Consider the following 21770-nt stretch of genomic DNA (forward strand, 5'->3'; position numbering starts at 1 on the left):
AAAGCTGTCTCTAGACCACAACTAAAATTATCCTCCAGGGAAGAATTCCTAATTTTTTTTACAGCATCTGGAGTCATTCCTTGCCCGGTCCCACAGCATTAATAAAACAAGTACCGTGAAAGCAAACAGGCCTATATTTAATGTGATAATGTGCAGTGAATGCACAATAAAATCAGACAACATACTAAAGGTAGACTGTGTTGAAAGCTCATTTGCCTTCCACTCATTCCACCTTTCTTTGCTTGTTTGGTTTTAATATACATATGCTCAGATGCGCAACTAGAGACAAATGTCCGTGGGGCTGCTAAAAATTTCGGGGGTGGGGGGCTGATTCTTCTAACAATGTGAAGAGTGGAGATGCAGGGGCTCTAAGAAGGGGTTAAAACACAACAAAGCCTTGTTAGCAAGTAAATGGTCTTTTAAAGACCTGTGAAGTGCTCGGGTGCGGCTGTGTGTGTGCCCGGGAAGCTGTCATAGCCCGGGCTGCCACACACGACGGGGGGGGCTGAAGCCCTTTCAGACCAATGGGCGTTGCGCACCTGCATGTATTATCACATTAGACCCAGACCTACTGGCTTTGAATTCTACTCCAAATAATGAGGGAAATAGTTGGAAAGCAATCCAATGCAAGCACGTGAGTGGAGGTGGACAGATACACCGCAACAACCAACATCCTAAGAGGAGAGACAAATACTCTAATAGCTAAGATAAACCTGATCGACACAACCAGGGCTTTAAGTGGGATGAAAAACCGGGGGAGGGGGGTCTCTCAAGGGGGCATGGCCAATGCAAATAAGGGTGTGGCTTAAAAGCATGTAAGCTAAAAGTATGTGCTTAACATAGTGTACAGCCTGACTTGTATTTTGCTGTTTCGGTCACTGTATCCAGGTATATGATACAAAAAGTAACACCATACCTACAACAAGTCAGGACTTAAGCCCTGGTGACACCACGACAATGTTGCTGCTCCTGAGTTTCCAAAAGAGAAGGGAAATCCAGAGAAGAAAATGAAGGTTTAAAGGATTTGCCTTCCCCTACAAGGCTCACCTGGCAGGACAACATGCCGTAACCTCTCCACTCGTGAGGAATGAGCAGCACATCGATGGGCCTGCTGTCACAGCAGTCCGGAAAAAGACGACCGCCTGTGCCAGGGCACAAAACAGAGCCCGATAGAGACCCGTCTCGAGGCCCCCTTTAAAAAAATCCTGGAGCTCAGCCCTGGACACAACTACAGGGCCTGGAACATATTGCCCTTAATGACCCTACATGTGATGGTCCTGGTGCAACTACCAGATGAGCTAGCCCCCAGACCCCTTCCTAGCTTTTGTTTCCCGCCTTGCCCTCTGGTCTACTCTTTCTTATGGTCTACTAAGTGGTGGTGAGAGGTGGTTGGAAGGCTGGGGCGGCATTATCACTGTAGTCACAGCAACAGGCAATCCCAGAACGGAGGTAGAAAACATGGCATATTAGTTAAGTGTGTTGCATATTTCCAACAGAAATCTGCATGTAACCGGCAGATTTTGATGTTTGAATTCTTGCAGATCAACACTTTGATCATTTCAAGATCGATATCAGAACTACCAGGGAATTAGGCAGTATGAATACTTAATTAGTCATTAGAAATTAATTCAGTTGTTTAGTGGCAAGTACATAGTTTATCGCGCAGTAACACTTTCCTTCCGCCTGCAGGGTGACCAGGCATCCCGAATTTATGCAATTATGTCGTGCCAAATTTTCGTAAATTTAGCACCTCCCTTTATTCGCATAAGGTCAACTAAACACAAATGGAGGCAGGTTTTTCTGTGTTTCCGTAAAGAACTAGTTAGCAGCACTTATCAGAAAGAAGTTTAACACACGAAACCGTGTGTAAAAGCTGCACTTAATTACCCTTAATGTTTCATTGTCTGTGTTTCTTAGGTTGATAAGTGCTACCAACTAAATCATTCTGTGCCCATCGGTCAGTGCAAACTTGTAGTCCTACATCTATGTTTGTGGAACGTCTCGGTATTTTGATTGTCTAACTCTGGCCACCCCTGAGTGGATGATATATGTAACCTCCCCCACTGTAAAAGTAAAATTGCACTATACTTTCCAGGGTGGGCCAAGAGTTACGATGAAAGGCCATTACCGACTAAATCAGACTAGCGAAGCTGACAAACATCTCTGTCTCGCGTTACATGGTGTCCCCACGTCACACTTGTAAAAATGGAAGATAATAGAGACTCCCAAAGTAGCAGCAGATGTCGCCCGGTGCTCTCTCGCGAACACACGTAAACGAAGGCTCATAAGTCCGTCGCCTCTCCAGAACCTTCAAAGTGTCACGTGACACGTCACAAACGTCAGCGAGCCCGCCACGGATCAAAGGCCGGACCGGAAGCGTGTTTTACGGGTCAGTCGACGAGGCGGCGGCGCCGCCGAACTGACTATTGCCTCTTGATTGAAATAGCAGGCCTGAGCTTGAGGCAGAGACTGGCCTCCCTGAACCCTGGACAATATTTTCATCATTTTATGAGGGCGCGGTGGCGTCAAACTGGCGTCAGATTGGTTGGATCAAGTGTGAGCTAATGGGAACCATTCGGTCTCTCCATCTGAGAGTTCATGAACTGTATGGTAAGACAGAGTGTTTATATGTGCCTGTATTAATGGAAGGGGTAATTTGTGATGTGAAAGTAACAATGTGCATTTGTAAAGCGAGGTCTATTGCTACCGATTTCAATGGTACTCCATACATGCCAACATTTCAACTTCGATAAGAGGGAGAAATATGCGTGGGTGCAAAAACCTGAATAACGCGTAACACGAAAGGGGTCAGGCGTAACACGAAATGGATCGCAGGAGTAACTGGGAGAGATGTTTTTTTACCATCTTCAAGAAATATCTTCTGCTTTATAGAAATAGGTGATACATACACCTGTCAACATAATGGGAGAAACTGTATAAGCCAATACACCTGGAAGAAAAGACCGTGACAAATACAAGGGGGTAATGAAGAAGGCATCAAATTACAAAGAGGTGCTTTTGCCCACAGTACACTAGTTGTGTTCTTGTTGTAATCTGAGTCAATACCTGTAACAGTCTGTAGCACTAAAGTACAAATCAGTATACCTGGAAGATGAGCTGGTGATGAAAATGAGGTGGAGAGAGCACTTTGGAGCACTGTTTCCACCGTGCACTAATATACACATTGAATTGTACGGAGACCGCGGTTGTGTTTGCACACTGCACACGCTCTCCGTGGGATCCCTTTCTACTTACCTTGGGTGGCTCCTTGGGTCCCCAGCAATTCTATGTCTTCTTGACAGTGTGTCAACTCGATTAGTTATTCTTATACCACTTTCTTCATATATATTATGGCCCCGCCCTGGGGCCCACTGTGTATTCTGTACTACTTACATCATTTCTTCGCAATGTGTTGTGTGCATTGGCTTTATCTTTGGGTAGGAGATATATGTGTGTATTAGAGAGTTCTGTATAATAAATACATATTTTTATCAGTACATTGTGTGGTTCTTTTTATCTAATCTATACCTATAAGATTGCAATACTGGTAAAACAAGCTGCTCTACACTCATTCTGGACTAAGCCTTAAGGCTGCTCTCCACAGCTACCACTTAGAGAGCTTTCTAGGGTTGTCTAAGACCTCTAAAACCACTGTATGGGGTTGTCTGGACTGGTGCACGGTGCCCACTTACATAAGTGGAGATCATATACCAGGCCAGCCTCTCACAACACGTTTGGGTGAAAAAAAGTATTTGTCCAAGATCACAATTTCAGCAGACAAGCCATTTACACATCAGGCACTAAACAGTCTTTACTTATATTAATGCTTTGTTTTTACCTTGTTGTTCATTTTTCATATAGCAGAACCGACCTGAAGGTACTGGAGTGCTTTACATAGGCACCGATTGCATTACACAATGTCACCACTCATTGTTTATAGGGAGATTAAGTTATTTGCCCAGAATCACAGGATGATGAGCCAACTCCAGGACTTGAAACTGGTTTCCCAGTTTTAAGTCTGCAACTCTGGCCCTAACACCACATCAGGAGAATAGGGAAAATCAGTATTTCATATTTGGCTCTAACAGAGTTTTAGACTCTGTTTTTAGGTGCACTAATAATATGTAAAACTGCCAAAAATGTCGATTCCTGTCACATGCTCCTATCTCCCTCTCCAAGAATTAAGGCCAAAGCATTAAGCTTTGGTGTCTGAGGTAATTCTTGGAGAGGGAGATTAAAGCGTGTGTGAATGAAGACTGGCATCAACATTTTAGTGTTGGTAGCTTAAAGTTTTCAAGCAAAAACTGTTTAAAACAAGTTTTTTCTCCCAAGGCTATTTCTCACTTTCACTAAATGTTTTTTTTCCTTACCTTTCTTTAACCTGTGTCAGGACAGAGCACGCCATAGCAGGCAGAGGGAACTTGACAATATTGTGCACTAGCTGCAGGAACATGTTACCGGAGGTGCAGTACTTCGAGCCTCACTCTGAGCCTCTGGAGAGATGCCTGCAGTGCTGAAGCCCGTCCAGAAATACTATTACGCAGGGCGTAGGACTCGGAGGCAGGAAAATACATTTGCTTCCGGTGTCCTGAAGCCTCGGCCTGCCCAAGCTCACTTCTAAACCAATAGCTTTTGGGCTGCCTCAGGCAATAATATATTCACAACTACGGGAGGTGGGGAGGAAAACAAAGGTTGGAGAGCCAACGTCATTTTGAGCTCTCAGTTTAGCTCAACTTTGAGTTATTTTAAGCACCCGAAGAAGTTCTGTGTGTACCGAACCATGAGAAAATATTGCCACTATACAAAAGCCAAAACGACTGACATTTTGGAAGCTTGTTGAATACGATTTTTGTACTGAAGTAGAGCGCAGAAGGCTGTTTCTTATAGCATTGCTGTTAAAAGTATTGAAGAACTGCCAGTGTTGCTTTCTCAGTAGCATCTTTGGCCAGCATTGTGCTTTTATTGACCGTGCTGACACATTTATGCTTTTAAGATGCATCTGTGACCAATCCAGTGACAAAGGGTGAGTAATATGTTCCTCCTCCTTATCAGGAAACCTTTGTTCAGCTGATGATGGTTCCTGTCCCAGAAGCAGCCGCGAGCCCCTTTTCCAAGAATTCGCTAAGGATTCGATGGCAGTGATTACTTTTCGGCCTCTGTTCCAGTTGAGCAAACACAGTCATATCTTCAAGCAGGTCATTCTGTAATTCCTGCTGTATCCTGTGGAATCGGGTTTCTGGATGCTTGAATCGGGAGGCGGGAGACTAGCCTTTAAATCGGTAGTCTCCCGTCTGAATCGGGAGGGTTGGCATGTCTGGTACTCGTTTTGAAGACCATGGAAGTATGAAAGGCTGAGTGGAGTAGAGATTTGAACCTGTGACTAAGAGATCAAACATGGATTCATGGAGTTGTTGCATTATTCCACTGAGCTACCAGTCCAGGCAACTTAGGTAAGCAAGAATTTCGCACCTAAAAGATATGATATCTGGTGCACAGGCAATGTCCATGAGTGTCAGTCTTCATTAGGGGGCGAGTGCTGAAAAGATTTCCGTATTTATTACTTATGATAAGGGAGCCACCGTATGATTCCAATAGACATGGTCATGTAGTTCAAAATGTACCAAAGTCAAGCAAACCACCATCCATCACGACAACTGTTATAATCTACTTGTTCATGACTGTATTTGGAATGCCAGCTCATGCCATGGAATAAAGTGATTTTATGAGAAGGCCATGGATCATTCATTTAATGCATAGCTGGCCAGCTAGTATGTCGGTGGTTTCCCTCTGATGAATAAAACAATGTTGAAACCTACAGTATCTTGGATTTAATACTGGCGACGAGTGACTTTGCCTGATTGAGGACAGGCGATCTGGCCACCAATTTCCCTGCTTGCATACGCGGACCCACAACGGAAACCTGGAATATTCCGATTAACCGTATGGATTTTAACCTGGAAAAAGCATTTGAGGTTTGTGTAAACCGGATTTTTACTTGCGTCAATTGTGCCAAAGAAGGAGCCAGATTTCCGACCTTCATCACATATTTTTTCTTCATAAATGTGAGCACTTGGAAAATAACCATTGTTTTTGCTCCCCGAGGCTCACATCTGTTCGACTGTCAGCTCGCAAGCTCACACACCTGTTTCTCGAGTCCTCTGTCATCTATGGCCTTGACACACTAGGTACACTAACGCCGACGTACACGTCATTGCGTTACACGACGTGCAGCCATCTTGGTGAAGTGGCTGCTGACACAGTAAGCACTGGATTAACCGCCGATGTCGGCGGAAAGGCTTTTTCCACTCATACTGTGAGATTTTAAAATAACTTTGAACTACAATTTGTACTGGCAACATTACAAATTAACCAAGGATTGTGTTTGTCTTTGCTGTAACTGAGACATTTCAGTAAACCAACGATTATATTTTCAAATAAACAAAATATTTAGACTTTGTTTTTACAAGGGCAAGATTTTGCAACTAAAACATATATTATGGCGCCATTTCCTCTTTACGTTACCATATAACCTCCCTCTTTACACCTTTTTAAAGGTGAAAATGCAGAAATGTGACATTGCAGTGGACGGGCGAGATTTTGTTGTGTTGGCTGACTCTGGTTCACCTTTCACTATGATTGGTAACAAACAGTATGATGAAAGTGTGGGATTAAGTAACGTGCCACTTCTGCCTCCTGATAACAATCCAGTTAGTTATGGAGGTTCACGCATTAATGTTCTTGGATATGTTGTAGCGAAAATTCAATTTAGAGTCAGACATACCGTAGGGAAGGTATACATGGTTGAAAGGGGTGACAACTTGTTGGGGTGGAGGCATCAGCGTGATTTGGGTATTATTTTGAATCCTGGTGCCATTGACCCTAAGGATCAGGTCATGTTGGTTGACTTTATGAGGTGTGGTGAGGAGTGTTTTGAAAATTTTCCTGAGGTGTGTGCAGATACGCTGGGATGTTTCAAGGGTTTTAAACCACATTATTTTGAAAAAGGGGGCCAAACCATGTGGGCATAAGGTGCGCAGAGTGCCTAACATGATGATGGAACCTTTAAAAATAGAGCTTAAAAAATTGTTGGATTTGGGAGTTATTGAAGAAATAGAGGCTTCGGAATGGTTGGCTCCAATTGTGTTCGCCCTTAAGGATGGTGGTGCCAGTGTCAGGATGTGTGTGGACTTGCGAGGGTTGAACGAGTGGATTTGGGTGGATCGTCAGCCTCTTCCGAGTCCATTAGCTTGTTGAAGGGTGCCGAGATTTTTAATGTATTAGACCTCTCATCTGCGTACCATCAGATTGTTCTACATAACAACTCCAGGCACCTGACTTCCTTTGTAACTCCTTTGGAGGCTTATCGCTTTTTGAGGATGCCTTTTAGACTAGCCTCGGCGGCGGCTTGTTTTCAGAGAGTTATGAAGGTGGTCCTTGGTGATTTGGCTAATGTCCTGTTTTTTCAGGATGATATTCGGATTTACGGAAAAGATGAAGTAAAGCATGGGGTGATTTTGAGAAGAGTGTTGGAAAAATTGAAGGAGAAAGGTCTTACAGTAAAAAGACAGAAGTGTTGTATTGGTCTGAGATCTGTTACCTACCTTGGACATGTCATATCTGGAGAAGGAATTCAACCTAAAATGGATCTTGCTGAGAGTATAGTGAAGGCTCCCACACCCATGGATAAGGAGCAAGTGAGGTCCTTTTTAGAACTGGCAGAGTTTTACTCCAAATTTGTCTTGGGGTTTGCAAGTGTGGTTGAGCCTATCAGGGCACTGTTTAAGAAAGTGCGTTTTAAGTGGTCCAGTGACTGTGAAAAAGCTTTTGTGACAATTAAGTCTGAAATTGGGAAAATGCTGACCTTGGGGCATTTCGATCTTAAACAAAAACGATTTTGACCACGGATGCTAGTCTCAAGGGGCTGGGGGCCGTACTTTCTCATGCACTCATTATCTCTCCCTTATTCTTTATTCACCGCCTCTCATTTAGACTCTCAGTCACATTCTCAGTAATCCTCTATTATGCATTCTCTCTTCCTCACTCACTTGCTTTCTCTTTACACTTTTGCTCACTCACATGCAAAACACATTTGTCTTTTACTTTTGAAATGCTGGTTCTGAGAGGAGTCGTTTTTGGGGGCTTATAGACATACTTTTTGTGAATTTAAATTTTGGGTGAAAAGAAAACAAAGCCTTAGTTTCAAGTCACTACTATTTCTCATAAAAAGTAGAACAATTAAATCAAAAACTGAAATAACTGCAGAACAGAGATGATTTCTAAAAATCTTTTGGTGTTTATTTTCCTTCAACTGAGCATCCACATTTTAATCACCACAGCAGATGAATGTGCCACACACAAAACAATGCAATATCACAGGTTGATAACAGGGATTTCTGGCTTCTTGCTCTACCTGTAAAGTTTCTTCAGGCAATTGATCTCCAGCAGCAATGGCACAGGACAAGGTTGCATTAAATTCACTCAACCTTTTGGTGTCCCTCTTCCTCTTAATTTTTTCTGCAATGGACCACTGTTCATGCCAGGCATTAAGAAGCATGTGCATCAATGTTGTTCTAAAGCTGCATTTCACTCGGTTTCCCCTGCTGAACTTCTTCCTGCATAAAGTGCAAGTATACACATTGCAACAATGATTGGAATGATTAGAATGGACCTCAATTTCCACAAGGTGAAATAGTGAAGATTTTCCATTCAATGAATTAAGGCAGTGATCTGGAAACCTCGGCCTCATTAACTTCCAGTTCTTCTTCTGCATGTCTTCCGACATCTTTTTGTCCAGAAACCATTTTGAAGAACAAAAAGTATTGTTTCCGAAAATAAAGCTCAGCAAAAAATGTTAAGTCTCCTTTGTTGCATGTATTTGTAATAGCATGAAATCCTATAAACTGTGTCAACACAGGCCCTTTTTGAATGGTGGAAAAAAAAGTTAAACTGCGGGTTGTCAAAAAAGTAGTGTTTTCAAATTTTAGCTTCATTAGCAAATTCTGCTCACACCTTCCGCCAAAGTTGCTGAACAGATTTTCATCAAACTTGGCATGAAAGTAGAACTTTACTAAGTAAGTGCAAATCCGTTCAGTAGTTTCTGAGACATTAGCATTTAAGAAAGGTGGAAGGTGGGCTTGAAAGGGTTACTAATTAAATCTACATCTGGTGATACTTGGTATGTTGAGAGTACTCTTTCAAATTCATGCCATTACATCAACCGCTGGGCCCAGTTTTCTAAAGGTATGTCAAGTTGTGTGCCAATCAATTAAGGAGAGGCAAAGTTAAAGGTGGGGCAATACAACTTTTATTTGTTTCTAACTCTGGTGCTGCTTATTGAATCTGCATCAACGGTGTGAGGCAGTTAAGTTATAACAAGTGCAGTTTTTTCAGGTTTCATGTGGACACAATGCGGAGTGGGGGTTGACGGTGGGGGAGCTAAAGGAGGCATTAAAACATATTTGATTTATTAACAACTTTGACACTGTCTAATTGATCTGCACAACATTTAGCAGAGACACTGCATGTTTAGCCTACTCTTGGCTTTCTCAGTTTCTTCCAGTTGCATACGTGGGGAGGGGTCAGATTTAAAGACAGGGTGTCAAAGAAGTGTTCACCTGCTAATAAATGTGGCAATGTTTGATACATTGCATGAAGTATGTAGGTTTAGTTTTCTGCTGGTTATGTCAAGTCTTAAACAGATCACCGAAGGTGGCGAAGATAAATGGGGGAAATAAAAGTTTCATTAACTGATACCGTTGGCACGATTTGATGAATCTGCCTGATAATTGGCAGAGAGGTAGCAAATTAAGTCAATGGCCAGGCAGGCCTGGCAACCTAATCTCAAGCTGTGTATGGCCAGAGGGGATTGGGTGCAGGGTCTGGACAGAGGTCTTTTGTAGCACAGAATACGTACATGGCAGGGGAATGAGTTACATCATAGAATTCACTGAAAAAAATACAGTTACCGAACACAAAACCTCTGAAATTCACCAGTTATGGTTGGTGTGCAACACATAATGAACACAATAAGTCGCAAACACTGCCATGCTCGCTACACCCAATGACAAGTTAAAGAAAAGCCCACCAACAAACGGCAAAACATAGTGGAGCTTTTGTGTTAACTAAACAATAACAAACTTAACTGTGCACACACGCGGTGAGGAGAAATGTAATATGCACTGAGATATAAATCATTCACCATAATTCCCAAGTGATTATCTGAGGTACTTAGCATCATGAAAAGTGTCGGATCTATAGCTAAAAGAATTCTCCCGTTTTTAACAACATCCTAAGAATTAGGCTCTTCAGGATTAAAGATGTGCTGCATTTCTCACGATAAATGCAAGCGCTATCAAGCTTTGAGCTGAACGGCTTGTTTATCGCAGTACACCTTTGAGCTGTGCAGCACTGTTGATGGAGCACTCTGCCCCAGTACTTCCATTCTCTGAGCAGTTTACCTAGTATACAGTAGGACAGAGGACCTGTTCTTAGCTCGGACACGGATATGCAGAATGCCTCTCCCAAGAAAACCTTTACTTACCCTGCCTTATCCAGGAAACCAGGGGTGGTGGGTTGGCAGCCGCCTGACACTCCATGACGGTGCTCTGCCCAGCGATCACTGTGGTGTTTCTTGGGGCTGCCGTGATGGCCACACTGTCACCGTCAGGCCGGGAACTAGCTGAGAAACACAAGAGAAAGCAGGCATGAGAAGCAACCAGAATAACTGGGCTGCAGAAAGTACAGCAATGGTCTTCAATGCTTTTTGGACTGCTCTCTGCACCCTGCGTAAACTGAAATCATCGTCCCCTCCAAACATGACAAACACATTTTCTCACAATTATTCTATAATACTTTAAATACAACAAGCAAGTTAAGGAATTTTATAGGACTTGCGGGCAAGTCCTCTAATAAATATAGACATAACTGATTTGCAGCAGGCTTTTTAAGTTCTCCTACAAGACATGTGCAGGGTTAAGGAAAGTAAGCAAGTCAAATATTTTCTGCGTGATGTGAGGAATAGAGGAATATATTAAAAGAATGGCCAAAAGCAATGTTGTCGCTGACTTATTTCTTTCAATAAATCTCATATCTGAAATTTAAAAAATAACTGGAGGCAAAGGAGCTAGACATTTATATTATCTTCCGTGAACCACATCATAAGACTGGGGGGAAAGTCTGAGAAACGAGGTGTGTCTATTGAAGGAAAAAGTATGAGGAAAGTTGGAAGAGGATAATGGAGACAGCCAGACAATAGTGATCAGCTCAGAAAGCCAGACAGAGGAGACATGGAATAAGGGAAGTTACTTTATTGTTTTAGCCATTATATAGTTCTCCTAAAACCTAACTGGTTAGGTGGCCAAGTGGGCCAGGCCTGGTCTCACACTCAGAAATCCATGAGGTTTATCAGAGTTTCTGGGACCGGATGCCGCTACAAGCCGACTTTCCATCTGAGCACACGAGATATGAAAGAAGACGAGGCTCCCGCAACTCTGGGCGGAACAGGTAGAGGCGGAAAGGTGTCCAGGAGTTCCGAACCCCAATCCCGGCAGCAGATGTCCCAGAGGGAGAACCACCTTGGGAACTCCAATGCGAAGTAGCTTGGACACTGCGTTCTCTGCAGTGGTGAACAGATTGAGCCAGGTTTCTTCCCATGTTGGAAAATACAGTGTGCCGTCTCACAGTGTAACTGGCATGTGTGAGCCGCAAGTCAACATCGACTGCGTTTCTCTGCCCTGCTTGGGCTTAGAGCACTGCCTGCAACAAGTGACGTCTGTTGATGAATTTACAGGGAAGGCAGCCCCCTATGGCCCGACAAGACGATGGCCCATTGAGATCACAAAGTAGTCGCTCAGTCGGGGCTCTAAAGCCAGCCCCTCTTGCTCGCACCACCAGGAACTACCACTACCCAGAGGTCCAGTCTTGTTTGAGCCATTGTAAAACTCCCATACATGTGATCAATAGGTTCCTGCATACATTTTGTGTATGAAAGTAAGAACTGGTCCTGATGAAAACATTGGATTAAAAATGATGCTAAAGCACATTGACCTTATGGACAAACAGGAAAGCAGGGCCTGAGAGTTAGACCAGTAACCCCCCTTTTTTTTTTTTTACTAAACACTATTTTTAACAGGTTGTATATAAAAGTAAGTCATTAACATTTCCTGGCAATTTGTGTACAGGGTAGTTGCAATATACAGTTGGCATAGACAAAGCATATACCTATGCAAAACTGAAACCCGACAAGCAGTTTACATAGGATTTGGATAGTGACATACAAAACATTGATTACAATCTATTGTGTGCAGGTTAGGTAATTATGACATCATCATCCTCAATAATATCTACATATAAGCCAATCCATCAACTATAGAGGTAATAAACATTTATTTCATTGGGCATCTTGATTAGTGGGATTTGTAATTTCCAGAGGGCGGGTGGCCTGTTGGTTAATTATGTTCTTAGAAGACCCCATATATATTTTTGGCCTACTCTCAATAGGTATTGTGCAGCTTGTCTTTTTAGGTCTCGCTAGCGTAAGGCTGCGCGCATGCGTTGTCTCGCTGGCGAGATTTAGTGTTAACAGGGTATTTTCAGTAAGGGGCATTAAGCCCCACCCTTCTTTCCCATTGGCCGGCATCACCGTTTATGGTAAACGGCGGCCAGCCATTGGGAAAGACGTGCCGGTGACGTTTTCGCTTGGCTTTTCGAGCCGTCCCATTTGGACGGCCTCGCCTGCTTTGCGTTGGTCGCAAAAGGTTTCTTATCTTTATGGGGCCAAACACATGGCCCCATAAAGACAAGAAACTTTTTGACAGGCGAGGCCACGGCAGGAAAAGCCAAACGAAAACGCCATGGCGAGCGCTTGTGTTTATATGCGCTCGAACCATGCTGTGCATTCTACATTCCAGGTTGTGAATCAAGTAAAGTTTACCACACGTGCTGCTGCTACAGAGTGTGAGGTGAGGAGGGGCAGGGAGCAGTGGGCCTTGGGAGGGGTGAGGTGCCGTTGCCCAGGGGAGAGGGTGGGAGAGATATGTGGGGCAGCTGGCGGCGTTAATATTACCAACTGAAATGGTAATAAACGGCAAGAACGTTATGGCGCATTAATAAAGTGCTAAGGGAAATAGTTGCAGGATATTTCTGAGTATTGGTGTATTCACCTAGCTCACCTTTCACCGATTGTGGCTCGTCTGGCGAGGTCCCCGCCCGAGGGTGGATTTCCTCCTCAAGGCACATTTGTGGGGATGGGTGTGTTGGTGATGGAGCCACCAGGTGGCTGGGGTCTGTGGAGGTCGGAGTGGGCTGCTTGGTTGCGATCTAGGGTTGATGCGGTGTTGGAATGCCCGCGGTGACTGGCGTTGTGGTCGCCTAGACTTTTGTGATGGGTGCAAGAAATTAAAGGACGGAGTAAAATTCGGGGGGGAAGGGGGTAACCGTAGGAGCGGGCGGAGTTTGAAGGGAAGGGAGGGCGACACGGGAGTTTATTTTATGCGTTTTTATATAACTCGGACTTTACCCGAAGGGGTCAGGGTGCCATCGGACGGAGTGGCAAAGGTGTTGTTCTGGAGTGTGGGCGGAGTGGGATGGTTGGGTGAAGGAAGCAGGGGCGATCGGCTGAGGGTAGGAGGGGGGCGTTGTGGGTTTTGGGGGTCGGAGTGCTGCGTGGGAGGGTGTGGGATGGGGAGTGAAGGGGAGGTGGGCGTTCCTAGACGAGTCGGGTATGCGCAAAGGCTGGGAGGAGGCTTGGCGGCGGTTTGAGCACCATTCAGAGAGGATGGATGTTTTTGCCGGGCTGGGCTCAGCCTCCTGGCATGTGGCTAGCTGTGGAGGATCAGGGGCAGTACGGAGGATTTGATGTGGGATGGCCGGAGTGTCGGCGCTGGTTTGGATGGGTGGGTGATGTGTAAAAGTCGCATGGCGCCTGGGGGGTTTGGTTGCAGGAGTAGCGGTTGGGAGGGGGAACTGTTTCTCGGAGGGCTGCAGGCTCACTGTGGAGGTTGCGAAAGGAGGATCGGAATGTTATTAAGCAGGCAATAATAGGCGGGATCGGGAGCCCGGGGGGGGGGGCGACGGGCCTTGTGGGCGGGACTGTCGACTTTGGGCCGGTGGGATAGGGTGCGGTTTTCGGTGTGGACGAGCAGCCGGTGGTCCTGGGCAGGTTGTTAGAGGTCCGGGGAGGCGGACTTTGTCCGGGTGTGGCGCAGCGGGTGGTCCTGGGACAGACTGACGCACATTGATTGGGGTTGGAGGGGGACGAAGGTGCGCCGGGGGAGGGGTGGGGGCAGGGGGCACTGGGGAGAGGCAGCGTCGGGTCTCATTACATGTTGAAGGGAGGTGCCATGTGCACAGACAAGGTGTACAGCACCTAGAGGCTAATTACATCTGGGTTTCTCCCCTCCCGCTATCCTCATTTCTCTTCGGCCTCAGGTGGAAGGGGTGGGGTGGGCTTCCAGATGTGGCAGGAATGCCGAGGGATTCCTCGGAAGTGGAGGAGTATGGGGGTTTGCAGTGCCAGGCACTGGTGGGCGCTACACCCACGAATGGGGAGTGCAGCGTTTAGGCCCCGGGTGACTAGGGGTGAAGCACTGTCTGGGGAGGGATGAGGAGGCGCTATACAGGGAGCAATGTCTTCGGGTTATGCAGAGGTCCCTCGAGGGCAGGTGATAGGAAGAACACACTGGGAGGTTGATGCAGTCCTGGGGTGGGGGAGAAGGCGAACCTTTCCTTCTTTAAGAAGCACATCTAGACATTGGGGGTTTGTGCCCCATCTCAGGGTGCGTTTTGTGCATTTATTCCTATTATCCCTGGTTCAGCAACATGCTCATGGATGCCATGTCTACTCTGTATCTATGTCAACATTCTTTATGACACAGACATGTCACGTGAAGTAGGCCGCTGAGTTGGGGAGCTGATGAAATGTATCTCTGGATGTTATAACTCCATAGGTCTGCTCATGGCCTCACCTTCAAGGTGCTGTTTGATTCTGACTTAAGTCCCGAGTGAGAGGGCAGTGGTTGGGGGCTTCCCGTGTTCCTGCTGGGGGGCATTGTACTGTGAAGTTATGGAGCACAATGTTGGGTGTGAATGGGCAGTCAATTATTCGAACTCTGCGTGATTTAAAACAGATTCACACAGTCACGTGAACAAATATGCCTTGGTGACAGCACAATGGGCATGCAGCTATATCGTGACTTGTTGTCTAACATGGAGAGGTTCATACAGTCACTAGAGGATTATGGGGAATCTGCTGTGAAAGTGATGGAAGAGCACTGATGTGGAAACCCACACTCCTGTGGTGTTTAGGCCCTATGATGAGTGCGCATGGACCCAGATACAGCTAAGATTTAAAAAGCTTCTGGCAGGCATCTGTGAAGGCCATAAACACCCCCCCCCCGACCCCTGGGGATTGTGAACATCAATGGGCCTTCATGTCAAGCTCAAAGACCTCATAATAAATAAGGTCTTATCTTCGGGAAAGTCATTCCTTAGCTGCCCTCTAGTCAGGGACCGGAAGGCAGGATTACGGTTCCAGCACGAGACAAGCATTTGCAATGCAATGGGCCTCGCATTTACGCGAGTTTACACTATTCGCATTGTAAATAACAATGCCGTTTATTTATCTTTTAAAAACAAAAATAAAAGGCATTGCCATTTGCAATGTTAATAGCTCAAACTCTTGTAAATGCGAGACCTATTGCATTTTTAATGCTTGTTTAACCTTGTGGGTAGGGGGAGTGGGGGGGTGGGGCACCAATAAAACAGATGCCTTGGGAGCTCAAGCCTTAAACACAATTTTAAAACACTAGGACTTCCCTTCCACCCCATGCTCCCAGTAATGATTTACTGTGCCCACTAAAACACACAACGGACAAAGAGGGCTCCTACATGTTTATCCTTCAGTTTGGTGGTAATGTTTTGGGAAATCATATGAAGGTGGTCGGTTTTCAAGGGAATTTCTTTGTTGGCAAATCAGTTTTCAAAGGCCATCAATCCATAGTCCCATATGATGCTGGGGCGAAATTGCGCCCCAGGGATCCAATGGTGCGTGCTCATAATGTCTCGGTTGAGTAGCTAAATAACAAACACACTAAAAATAACTAATGGAAAACGCTGGTTACAGAATATGTTCACACAAACCTTCATAGGGCTGTCTTGTTATTCCTCTGACTTGCCTTGGCTAGACACACATATTCTTATACGACGGGTGCGCAGAAGACATTCAGAGCCTCCTCACCTCTTGAGAGAGGTCCAAAAGCAGCAGTCATTCCTTTTCCAAACACATCGCATGGTAAGCAGGACTGGGATAGCCGGTGGCTCAAGCTGACCTCTGATAAAATGAAGATTTGCGCTGTGGGTGGTAATGGGAACCTCTGGGGTCCTTCATTCTACCTCCAGAGAAAGGCGGCTAGCCAGCTCCAATGGGCAACAATTGTTATGCCGACCTTTCACTGCAGCCATAAGTTTGCCTGTGCTATCCATTTGTTTGCTATCAGCTCAAAACATGTGCAAACATTTACCTCTTTGATTTAAGAAGATAAGATCTCTGCAGTCACCTTCACCGGCCAAGCCAGTCTGCTTTTGCAAGAACCATATTGGCTCCCTGTCGCCAAGCAATCGGATTTCAAGATTCGGTGTGTTTTCTTCACAAGTCGCTTTATTGGCAAATCCCAGGTTCATTAAGGGCAGAATCATCATCTTGCTTTTTACACTGTGTCTCCAGTTCTCAACTGAAAGTAACTAGATGAAGGAATGAATTGCAAAGTGGGTGTGAGAGCAACCCCTGTCAGGAGCTCTCTGGTCTCTCCTGTTCACCCGATTATGAATCACCTTCAGTGTCATAAAAAAGGTTCAAACGTGGCTATTGGATGGTCTCTAGTGGCTCCACACCCCTACTAGTTGTGGATTTTCCTAATTAAGTATACTTGCTCGATGAACTAGATATCTCACGCCTTCCACTGCTTTTACCTGGCCGGGCACCAAGAAGGACCTCAAAGTGAAAATGCACTTTAAAAACAACACATTAACAAAGTATGTTCCAAAAGTACAGTAATGAATAGCCCCAGCATCACCCTCAATTGTGTGATGGAGAAGTCCCCTTTTGAGTTCTTGCAGGGCAGAGTCGCCATTTCTAAATTTAATCCGGAGTGATTACAGATTAAGAAAACTGTTAACCTGGACAAGGAGGAGATGGCGGCCAGAATCAAGTCCTGTCATCAAAAGATATGAACTCAGATATGATGTAAAGAACTCCATAAAAGGCAAAAAGTGGAATGTGCGGGATTTTGTTCTAATAAAGAAACCAAGGGGGGAGAGGAAGGGGTAACGGAGTTTATGTGCCCTTTTGCCATCACTCCCATTTAGAGAAATGTGGTGACGGTTCACACAGGGTGCAGGTGGAGCATGTCCAGGTGGGTGAAGTACCATGAAAACAGGTTGCCGGGTGGAAATGACACTGTCCTGCCAGGAGCAAGGACACATGGGGGTGAGATGAGCTCATCTAATGACTCTTCCAAGAGGAGTGTCCCTGGGAGTGTTCCTCTAGTCAAACCTACCACGGGACCTAGGAAAGTACCGGTTTGATATAGAGATTACATCATGAAATAGTGCTTGTCTGACAGGTGCTTCCATGGTCCTTGTAGAGCATGATTTGTTTCTTTTCTTTCTGTAATATTCATTTAAATTTGAGGATTTTACATTAATTTTTTACCTACTCAATATTTATATCAATTTAAGGTTTGCATGTTTATATTTCGCTTTTCTTTCCTCTATTGTTATGTAGTTTGGTTGTGTTGTAGATATATGGTAAGTGCATTTTCCTTTAAATGTATGGAAGCAGCTCATGCCAGGAATGTTCACAGTCTCCATGGAAGTGAAGTTCCATTGGGTGTCAGCTGGAGACTGGGGGCTGCACTGGCAAGCTGACATTATTGGTGGTGTATGATTCATCCAATAAATACTTCATGAAAACTATGCGGATTCTGCTTCGTAACAGTCTACCCTCGTGGCTTTGTCAATGCTTGGTTTATCCCATGCATGCGACCCCACAATCACATCCAAATGAGCTTATTCTGTGCGAGGCGAGCAGTGGAGGCCAGCAAAGCGCACGGCCCTCGCGGTGGAACCCCTGAAGGCAGCCCCAGGCTCCCTCCTTCCGGTAAGGCAGGGCCCCTGGGCGGAATCGCCTGCCGCTTGCATCACTGAGAGCAGCGTGACTGATGTCCTGGAAGGTGGCTGCCTCGCGATGGCGGGAGGATTGTGCTCAGCTGGCGCGCTCGAGGCCACACTTCAGGGCCAGGGGCTACCTCGCGCCAGAGAGCAGAAACCTGCTCTCATCTGAAGCTTTTCAAGGCGACGTCATCTTTGCGGAGTTAGGATTAGTGGCCCAAGTCCAAATCCATTAATCATGAAAGCAACTGTGCGGGTTAATATGTCTTTAGTTTCCCAAGCTTTTTCACATGTCCGAAACGAATGTACTGCTCTCAAGAAGTTCTCTGGAAGAGAAACACATCGGAGGTAGCCTTTCATTCCAATTCTAGTGGGAGAATGTGTCTGCAGTTAAAAAAAAACATACATATACACAAGCACATACATCTATACCATTTCCACCTCAAATTCCCAAACCCATAGTCATGGTAACGGGTACTGCAGAATGGACATTTTGACATAGTCGCAGATAGTATCCAGACACACGTGCCCTGTTAAATTACAAAATGTGCGGTAACATCTGTTAGCCTACATATCTTGAATGGCTTTGGATTCAAGATTGGAGGTGAATGGCAGACAGGGGCATAGATTCAGTGGGGGTGTTACACCCTCTTAATAAATGTAGTTCCTGATAAATAGTTAGGTACTGGTACTATCAGTCAGGTATGGTGAGGTGTCAGGTGGATCTCACCAGAAATTTTTACATGCGCACAGACAAAAACGCACAAATACGCTCTTTCCCTCTATTCTGAAATTCCTTAACTATTTTGCAAAATATTGTGTTTTCTCTCACAGTGGCGGCTGGCTGCCTCTGTACGGGGGTGGTTATGCGGGAGGGGGTCGAGAGAGGGAAAGGCATGATATAAAAATAAAAAATGTACTTACCTTCTTTGCCGCGCCTGCATGTCTCTCCTCGCAGCACACCGGAAGCACCCATTCGTCCGGACTCTCACAGCCAATCACGACGCTACAGGTGCAGCTTCGTGATCGGTCTCTCAGGCAGTAACTGGGAGACTGGGCATGTTCTCCACTGGGCTGTGCAACACAACCCAGGGGAGAACATGCCAAGTGCGCATGGCTGTTAGGATGGCCCAGAGGGCCGACCAGGCCCTCATGCGCACTTAGGGAGGGAATGCAAACCACTCCTGCTCCCTCTGATGTTGGGGAGCCCAGCCCCACCCTGCCCGACCTGGCTGGAGTCAGAGTCCCTCAAAGAAAAATAAAGTGATAATAACTTCTCGTTATTGTCATTTTAGTTTTCTTTTGCACTGCTCAGCGAGCAGTGGGGGGACGCTCCTCTGCCTTAGTGGAGAAGCCGCCACTGCAGTGCCCCTACCAATCCGCAGTGCTCTCCTTTTCCACTGCTCCTTAGGCCCCCCCTCATGCACCCTGCTGTTCGTTTAATCTATTTTAACATTATTTATATCCTAGCGTGCTTGTCGGGAAGTCTGAAGCTCACACCCACCCAATCTTAATGACCAAGCTATTCCCCTGATGACGGAGACTAGATAAACTTTACCCTTGTGGCTTTGTCAATGCTTGTTCATACTATGCATCTCCACATTCACATTCAATGAGAGTATTCTCTGCAAGGCGGCGAGCAGTGAAGCCCAGCACAGCACTCGCTCCTAAACCCCTGAAGGCAGCCCCAGGCACCCTCCTTCCGGTAAGGCAGGGCCCCTGGGCGGCATCGCCTGCCCGCTTGCATCACTGAGAGAGCAGAGTGACTGATGTGCTGGGAGGCCGCCGCCTCGTGCTGGCGGAAGGATATGCTCAGCTGGCGCGCTCGAGGCTGTACTTCAGGGCCAGAGGCTACCTCGCGCCAGAGAGTAGAAAACTGATCACCGGAAACTTTTCAAGGCGGCGTCATGGGTGAAGATTTGCGGCCCAATCCACACGTCTAAAACTAATGACCATCAAAGCAGCTGCGAACACAACTAGTTTACAAGCGGGTTAATATGAATACAGATTCCCAAGCTTTTTCTCATGTCCGAATCGGATGTACTGCTCTGAAGAAGTCCTCTGGAAGAGAAATACATCAGAGGTAGCCTTTCATTCTTATTAGAGTGCGAAAATGTGACCGCCTTAAAAAAATACATACACAAAACACATATAGCCACACCCACACACTTTCTCCTCCCCCAAATTCCCAAACCCATAGACATGGTAACCGGTACTGCAGAGTTGCCATTTTGATAGGCATGTTCACATATAGTATCCAGATACGCATGCCCTGTTAAATTTCAAAATGTGCGGTAACTTTTGTTAGCCTACATATGGGAATCACGCCTACTGCAGTCACTATTCCATCCACGGCATCTTTCAAAGCTGCAGACATTAATCAGAGAAAACAATGGTCAGTACATTTTTGTACTTCTGGACTTTGGTGTGAAAAGTACAAAGATCGCATGGAATTCCCAATTTTAGTTGTGGAAACCGGAATAGCAACCGATTACTGTATACGGTAAATACCGCACCCAGGGGTAATGGTATTTTCTGAGTGGGGTAAATACCTCCGGATGTTCGGGGTACTTGTGATCGGGGCCTGAGTGCCATTAGAGCAGTTCACATTTATGATCAAACGAGAAACCAAAAAGGTATTTGTGAGTTTCCTTCACTGCATAGAAGCCAACACATTCCATGATTGATGATACCCCAGAAACACCAGCCAGCCCACCATCTCCAACTGGACACCGATCACGGCCGAAGACATCACCTGGACCATGAAAAGCATCCACCCGGGGGGCCCCCACCGAGCCTAGCCCCCATCACATCTACCACAGAGCCGCGGCCGCCATCGCACCCGAACTACAACGCACCATCAACACCACCTTAACAAGCATTGGCATTGCCAATAGGTCTCGCTTTTGGGACCTTATAAGTATTTAGTTATGCATCACAATATCTTTGGTGCAACAACAGCAACTGTTGCATGGCTAAACACTTATAAGGTCCCAAAGGCGAGACCGATTGGCTATGCCAATGCTTGTTAGAGATGCTTTCATGCATTTAGAACTAAAGTGACTGTAGAGAGGTTCTTCCACAGGATGAGGGAAAACATCACTCAGGTAAATCTCTCCTCTGGTTCCAAACTATATTTAATGGTCCGTTTGTGCCACATTGTCTTTGAAAGTGAATTCAGGAACTCTGATTGAAGATGCAGACCCCTGGGAAGCAGAGTAGTAATCACTCTTCAAATAAAAATGTGCCAGTAATTTATTAGGCACCATGCTGAAAAGCCTCTTCTGTATATGATGGTCTAAGAGGAGAAAGGTACATTTCTAGTTGAAATAAAGTTTGCACACTTCCTCCTGAATTTAACAGAAGAAAAAGTGGCTGAATTTACCAGGAGTTGCAGAGTTTGGGGTGGTAAGCACAAAAACATGCATGGTATTACCTAAAAAGGTGATAATTATCTAACCTCTATCGATAACTTGCCATTTGTCATCTGGCATTCAGTTTCCCTGGTGAGCCACCTCCCTCTAGCACTTTTACACTCAAATATGACAGAAGACACACAAATGGGAGCATGAAGAAAGCGAATGAAGGTCAGTGTAAATCGCGAC

At 45.5% G+C, this 21770-nt stretch overlaps 1 protein-coding gene across 1 annotated transcript in view; it reads right to left on the bottom strand.

Annotated features, from left to right (window-relative positions):
- IGDCC4 (immunoglobulin superfamily DCC subclass member 4) overlaps positions 1-21770 on the bottom strand; it is a 575762-nt gene that overhangs the window by 118429 nt on the left and 435563 nt on the right. The window contains exon 5 of the mRNA XM_085644585.1: positions 10541-10678. Coding sequence (XP_085500711.1) covers positions 10541-10678 — 138 coding nt within the window. The remainder of the gene's footprint in view (positions 1-10540; positions 10679-21770) is intronic.

Source organism: Triturus cristatus, chromosome 3_1 (genome assembly GCF_964204655.1).
Source record: "Triturus cristatus chromosome 3_1, aTriCri1.1, whole genome shotgun sequence".
In the NCBI taxonomy this organism is placed as follows: domain Eukaryota; kingdom Metazoa; phylum Chordata; class Amphibia; order Caudata; family Salamandridae; genus Triturus; species Triturus cristatus.